This window comes from Gigantopelta aegis, chromosome 6, assembly GCF_016097555.1.
Source record: "Gigantopelta aegis isolate Gae_Host chromosome 6, Gae_host_genome, whole genome shotgun sequence".
Taxonomy (NCBI): domain Eukaryota; kingdom Metazoa; phylum Mollusca; class Gastropoda; order Neomphalida; family Peltospiridae; genus Gigantopelta; species Gigantopelta aegis.
Window position 1 is genome coordinate 88728199 of NC_054704.1, and position 8051 is coordinate 88736249.

Here is an 8051-nt window from a genome sequence, read left to right on the forward strand (position 1 = left end):
GAAACATGTTTTAATACCTCTAGCTGTGACTCTAGCATATTGATCTGCTGTATGGCCATATGTTATACTCTTTAAGGCTATATTGTCCATCTGTCCATCCATCCATCCATTCCTCCATCCCTCCATCCATCTCTTTCACTCCATTTACCCATTTCTTTATCTACCCATACATCCATCCTTTTCCCTCCATCTCTCCATCCCTCCATCTAAGCACCCGTCCCTTTTTCCACCCATCCATAACTCCGTCCTTCTATCCATCCATCCATCCATCCATTTATCCATCAATCCACCCCCTTAATTTATTCATGCAGCCATCTTTCCCTCATCCATCCATCCCATCCATCCATCCATCCATCCATCCATCCATCCATCCATCCATCCATTCCATCCATTCCATCTGTCTATTAATCTAACCTTTCCCCCATTATTCATAGACTGTTAGCTATAAGCTGAATAGAGGTTCCTGTTTTTTCCAACACTAAAGTGTGGCTTCACTTAAGTCTTTTTTTAACTGAGATACTATTATGATATGCTTATTGGTTGTGTTCAGCAGGTGCCCTGCGTTACAATTAGCATGTACTTTACAACTAAACGTCAATGGCTTCTGTATGCTGTCCAGTCAGTAAACATGTGTTTGGTTCTTTTAAAATCATCACTGAAGCAGCACATTTTAAAATGCCTTGTTTAATTACCACTTTGGATTTGTGTGTTCTACCCAGCCAACATTTTAAATGAGATTACCACATTATGATAACATTATTTTAACTTTAATCAAGTGTAATTTGAAGGGCATTGTGAAGTTCATGGTAATAATCTCATAACCCTAATACCTGGCCCTTCCCTTTGAAGTGTAATTACAGGTAATCTGGCACATGGTAAGTGCACTGATCAGGCAAACCGTGGACCACTTTGAAGGGAATCTCTGAGATAAGCACACTTGTGTGTATTACCTACTGCTTGTGTTAGTTATCTGAACATCGATACCCACTTAGCTCCGTGGTTACTTACCATTATGTCTGCGAATAGAGCATCAGATGACCAAACTGTCAAGTTTTTGTCATGTAGATTGAAACACACATATATCTGTATTATTCTTTATTCTAGGTTTACCTCACATTAAATAATTAGTCTGGAGATTACAGTGTAGTTAACAGTTTGTGTTAGATGTTTTTGTAATATGTTTTTACATGTTAGAGATGATGCTAACAGACACATTACAGTATTATTGTTTATGTCATGTTTATCACACATCTTAAATATATAATTAATTTGGAGATTACAGTGTAGTTAACAGTTTGTGTTAGATGTTTTCCTGATATGTTTTTACATGTTAGAGATGATGCTAACAGACACATTCCTGTAATTATTGTTTATTCCATGTTTACCACACATATTAAATAATTAGTCTGGAGATTACAGTGTAATTTACAGTTTGTGTTAGATGTTTTAGTGATATGTTTATATACGTTAGATACGATATAATAGACATGGTCATTAGAGTCAGACTACCCCCCCCCCCCCCCCACACACACACACACACATCCAGAGTCAGGCCACCGATCTTATCGGAGGTCGGACTCGGGATGGGCGTGTTCGAAACCTTAGTATTATATGGGCACGTTAAACTAGTTATCATCATCATCATTAGAGTCAGAACTGGTTTATACTTTCCAATAAAAAGAAAATGTATATAGTTTTATTTTTAAATATAACATATAAGCAGATGGAAAAATATTATGAATATACTGTGGAACCTGTCTAAACCAGACCCTGAAAAAACCGGAATCCTGTTGAAACTGTCCCAAGTTTCATGATTCCAAATTTTCAAAATACTGAAACGAGACCCTCTAAACATTGGATCCTGTCTTAATCAAAGAAATATTAGGTTTAGACAGGTTTCACTGTATATAAAATAGTGTTTTGGAAACCTAGTTAAATGACTGTCATGGACAGAACACTGGCGAAGTCAGAGGGTGTGCTCATGACAGGCATACTTGAACAGTTCTCTGATGGAAGCATGCCAAACATTAACCACACACACACACACCTAGTTAGAATAAAATATATGTAAAGAGACCATACTGTTGAAGTATGTCATGCCAGTATGATTTGCAAATTTTGCTTGATTCTTTAACTGTTTGCTTATATTTATTTCTAAATGCTGTGGAATTCCAGTCAAGGTAGACTTATACTAAAAAATTTAAACAAGTAAAGTTTTTAAAAACCTGGAAAAAAAAAAAAAAAAACATTATAAAAGAAAACAAAGTGACTTACCTCTGTATAGTATTAAAGCCATCTGAAGAGATCAATGCACACTTTCTGTAGATATGTGATATTCAACTGTACGTCTTTTTCCTCAGCAAGGCACACCACAGGTACAACTCTAAAGCTCTGATCAAAATCAACTGTCTCTTTAGACCTACATGTAGGTTTTATTCTGAATTTAAAATGTGTTTTACTAACTGTGAAAACATAAACTAATTTGCATATTTTAGAGCTCTCTCAGTGTTGTTGTTGAACCGTTCAACAGACCAAGTTTGGTGAAAGTGTATGATGGATGATGTGATATCTACAGACACTGCCTGCTGGTATGGCCGTTTCTACACTGGTACTCTAATGTGTGTTAGTGTAATGAATTATTGACTGGTGTGTGATCACTCTATTGTTGGAGTATGATGAGATTATGTTCTCGTGATGTAACCACTCACTGCAGGGGTTGTGCTGCACTCAATTAACAGTCACCAGCTAATTGCTGCAACTCATTGCCAGCCACACGCCACACTTGTGTTTTCATAATTCAGCACTTGTGTGTTCCTAATTCCACATTGTACAGGTAGAGATGTTAGGATATGGGTTTTTCTCTTTAACATCCTTGGCTCTAATTGTGCTGTTTGGATGTACAGAGTGGATTTTGGAAACTGTGAACTATGACACAAATATGTTATAAATTTTAATATTTTGTTGTGTACTTTTTTTGAAGGGCCAAAGCTACGATATTCCTTGGTTTACTTGGGAATTTTTGTAATGGGAAAAACAAATATTTGATTGCCATTATTAAATTATTTTTCCTGTTCCAACCAATGGTCTATAGCTGCCATATTAAAGGTTTTAGCATTGAATCGTCTGTAAGAAGTGCATAGAAAGACCAATCTGCTATATTACTTATTTTTAGCATGGACTATATGGCAGTATTGCTGTACAGTTGTAACATAGGAAAATACCTTCACCCATTCATCCACACCAGTACACTTATATCCATTATACACCAATACACATATATTCCATCAATACACATGTACCCAAAACCAAACACATACATTGATAGCAGTATACCCACATCAACACCTACACCCACACACCCATACCAGTATACTTATATCCATACATACATCAATACACCTTCATCTGCCAAGACACCTACATTCCTTCCACCAATACACATTCACCCACATCCAGACAGATACATACATTGCAGTATACTCAATTCACACCTACACATTTACAATCACTCCTCACTCCTACCCTCACTATTCCACTGGAGCCTAGGGTTTTTGTTTGTGTTTGTTTGTTTTTTTCACCTTTAAGCACCTTTAAATTGCTGGTGGGGTTGTGTGTGTGTATGTGCGTGTGTGAGAGAGAGAGAGAGAGAGAGAGAGAGAGAGAGAGAGAGAGAGAGAGAGAGACACAGACAGAGAGACAGACAGAGAGACAGATAGAGACAGAGAGAGACAGAAAGAGAGAGAGGGGGAGGGGGTGGGGGAGAGGGAGAGAGAGAGGGTGGGGGAGAGGGAGAGAGAGATAGAGATTTGTTAGAATTTGTCATAACATTTGATTGCAACTCTAAACTGTTGAATCATTTTGAACATCTCAGCATTTCCTAGTTTGACTGATCTATAATAGTGTGTGCTGTCTCCTGTCCATCCAGTGTTCTGCAACAGGTATGTGATGGTGCGCACATGGCTTGTGTGTTTAACGATAAGAGTCATTTCACTGATCACCTCATGTTGGTCCAGGGTGTCAGGTCATAAAGTCAGGTGTCAGCCCACCTTGTGCTCCAACACTGATCTCTCTGTTAATAGACCTCTCAGACAATTCTGGCCAATTCTCTCATACACGCTAAATATTCCTCACCAGGCTGTAAAGATGGCAGCACGGCAGACATTATACCTCAGCAGGGGGTGGCTTTTATTGGGTGACCAGACCAGCAGACACCACAAGTGATGCTCTGTGGGAACTACATCTGTATCGGCTTGTTTGTTCAGCCCTATGTTCAATTATAAAATGACAATTAAAGTTAGATTTATTCCTTTTTGAACACAATTTGTTTCAATAGTAGTGTCTTTCGCTTTAAATGTCTTGGAACTTTACAGAAGGGGAAATAATTTAGTTTTGAACTCTCCACCTGCCAAGTTTTTACAGATATTCTGCTATAATTCTGTTCTGTCTAGATGGTCTTCCTATGAAAAACTGGTATATTCACACTCTCAGCAAAGCCTTTCCAAGATCTAAGACAAATGTTTTGTAATGAGGTGACTTTTAAATGCAAGTTAATATAATAAAATTATACAGTTGTTTGTAAAACACAAAAACCTGTAAGTTTTCATTATAAGTTTTGTATTGCAGGTCCTTGTATTTTAATTACATTTTAATTCAGCTCATTTATAACAACAAATCGTACTTGGGGTTTTTGTTCAATTTTGTGATAGTATAACCTACTACATGTATATACTGCTATATATTTCAAAACCAAAACAACTTACAACTTTATAAGAAGAAAAAAGAGTTCATATCTTAAAATTCAACACTGAGCTATTCTTCCACTCTGGGTACGGCCAACTTTCTATTAACATGATTTATCAAAATCTATACAGTGCATATATACAGTATCTTTTCCACAGGGTGCTGGGGAAAAAGTCGATTGATTAGCATTTTTGTTGTATGTCAGTTTTTCTTGTAGCATCATCATAATGCAAATAGTTCTCTAGCGACTTGAAAGTACACATCAACTATGTCACATTTTGTATTGTAATCCACTTACGAAAATGCAGATATGAAAAGCACATTTCCATGTGTGGAAATCGCATTGATGAAAGCAGGCCTCAGAGCTGGTACTGGGATACAAACCCAGTACCTACCAGCCTTAACCATTGATGTGTGGTTCATTTCCATGACCAGTTATTGTTTTTGAGGACAAGCCTCTAAAGTACAGTAGAATTTTTTTTTATTATTGGTTTTGGTATGAAAGTCTATTTGTAGAAATTGATAACATTAAGTACAAAAAAATTGAATGTTGTGTGTTTGTGTTGCAGGAGGAGGAGGCGGAGTGGATAGGTCTTCCTCTCGGAGAGGCTGTGGCAAGGGCGAAGGCTGAACACGCCGCCAGGAATCCCATCCGTCCTCTCAAGGAGATCTTCACCCAGCAGCTGATTGACGATCTCAAAGGTAACAAGGGCAGAACAGCACAGTGGGAAAACCCTTGCTTGATGCACAGTCAGTCTAGGAATGATCCCTGTTGGTGGGCCTGTTGGGCTATTTCTCACTCCAGCCAGTGCACCACGACTGGTATATCAAAGGCCGTGGTGTGTGCTATCCTGTCTGTGGGATAGTGCATGTAAAAGATCCCTTGCTACTAATGGAAAAATGTAGCGAGTTTCATGCTTATATCCAATTGAGGTTCAAGCATGATGTCCTGGGCACACACACACCTCAGCTATCTCAGCTGTCTGTCCAGGACAGTGGGTTAGTTGTTAATTGTTAGTGGTTTAGGACACTCCTTTTCCACACACTGAATAAATGAGGAGGTACATAATCTTCGTTGCTGGTTTGTCATAGAAATTATAAATATATACATGTTTCAAATATTTGTATACTGATTTTATTTAATATTTATTTCAGAAGGAAAATATGAAGACAAATATGAGGAGTAAGTTGAGATTTTTATTTTAATATTTTATGTACCGGTATACCGAGATTCACAGTTATTAGGGTATACTAATCAGTTTGCTGAATTTTGTTCAACATAAATTAATGCTTTTGTTCTTGAAGCATGGCTTTGCATTAAAAGTGATACAAAGGGGAGCTAGGTACATACATAATGAACTTTCTTGATGAAATGAAAAAACTGCCAGTTCAGTCAATTCTCTAGTAGACAGGTATAAACCAGTTTAATCTTGGTCTCAATAACTGTGGATTTAGTTTGTTCCAGATTAGACGGACTGTATGCAGATTTTGGACAGGCTTTTCGAATTAAGACAAATGTCTGTTTACATGACATGTCCTATAACGATAACGTCTCATAATGTCTGTTTACATGACATGTCATATAACGATAATGCCTCATAATGTCTGTTTACATGGCATGTCCTATAACGATAACGTCTCATAATGTCTGTTTACATGGCATGTCCTATAACGATAACGTCTCATAATGTCTGTTTACATGGCATGTCCTATAACGATAACGTCTCATAATGTCTGTTTACATGGCATGTCATATAACGTCTCATAATGTCTGTTTACATGGCATGTCCTATAACGATAACGTCTCATAATGTCTGTTTACATGGCATGTCCTATAACGATAATGTCTCATAATGTCTGTTTACATGACATGTCATATAACGTCTCATAATGTCTGTTTACATGGCATATCCTATAGCGATAACGTCTCATAATGTCTGTTTACATGGCATGTCCTATAACGATAACGTCTCATAATGTCTGTTTACATGACATGTCATATAACGTCTCATAATGTCTGTTTACATGGCATGTCCTATAACGATAACGTCTCATAATGTCTGTTTACATGGCATGTCCTATAACGATAACGTCTCATAATGTCTGTTTACATGACATGTCCTATAACGATAATGTCTCATAATGTCTGTTTACATGGCATGTCCTGTAACGATAACGTCTCATAATGTCTGTTTACATGGCATGTCCTGTAACGATAACGTCTCATAATGTCTGTTTACATGGCATGTCCTGTAACGATAACGTCTCATAATGTCTGTTTACATGACATGTCCTGTAACGATAACGTCTCATAATGTCTGTTTACATGGCATGTCCTATAACGATAACGTCTCATAATGTCTGTTTACATGACATGTCCTATAATTATGAACATCTTATTCACACATATTTTGATTGTTTGTTTTATAGGGAATCTTGGCTTCAGAAACTGAATCCCTTTACCACAAAACCTAATGAAGAAAAGAAACCTGAAGAAGAAAAGAAATCTTGACAAGCTGGTGTAGCTGTTCAGATCCTAGGTGTGAATCTATAAACAAGATACAACATTATAGAGAGAGATAATAAAAAACAAAGATAATAAAAAACAACAACACCTGCATACTGATTCTTGGAAAACTGGTACTAATATTTCAGTGACAAGTTTCATTATTACCTTTTAGTTCTGTGTAACCTCAAACTGAAGTTAATTTGAAACTTATTATTCTAAAGTTGTTGGGCTTTTTTTGTTCAAAATGGGAGGAAAAGTCATGTAGAATGTGTTTGAAAGAGTAATAAAAACAGTGATTGTAAGCATGAAAAGCAGGTCTTTTAATCACAAATACACTTTGTATGGTCATTGTTACACAGTTAATGTGCTGAAATTAAACATTTGTATCAGGAATGGTATAGACACTGCATGGACAAGAACAGACAACACTTTCTGAACCATGTCTTGTTGAGACACATTAGTTACCAATATTTTTTTTGATTTTCTAGGGTATCTGTCTGGGATTTTTGATGATGTTAGTAAAATATGCTGCAATCATAATACCATGTGTGAAAATAGTAAAGAGGAATAAACGATTTGCATTCATACCAAGATTTGTGTTTTTCTTCAGGTGTATTTGTTTTATATTTTTAATTGTATTGACCTGTTTGTGGTAAATATAGTGACAACATTTTGTTGCATTCAGTATGCAGGGCCGTAGCTTGGATTTTTTTGTGGGGGGGGGGGGGGGGAACTGAGTAATTAATACTCAATACTTAATACGGATTAGCTATGGCCCTGGTATGATGGTATTATGGTGAAA

The 8051-nt window shown here is 36.9% G+C and overlaps 1 protein-coding gene across 1 annotated transcript in view; it reads left to right on the plus strand.

The window, feature by feature from the left end:
* LOC121375272 (39S ribosomal protein L28, mitochondrial-like) overlaps positions 1-7836 on the plus strand; it is an 87307-nt gene extending 79471 nt beyond the window's left edge. Inside the window, exons 6-8 of the mRNA XM_041502645.1 lie at positions 5310-5442; positions 5896-5923; positions 7171-7836. Of these exons, the coding sequence (XP_041358579.1) occupies positions 5310-5442; positions 5896-5923; positions 7171-7252 (243 nt within the window). The 3' untranslated portion in view covers positions 7253-7836. The remainder of the gene's footprint in view (positions 1-5309; positions 5443-5895; positions 5924-7170) is intronic.
* Positions 7837-8051: the final 215 nt, after the last annotated feature.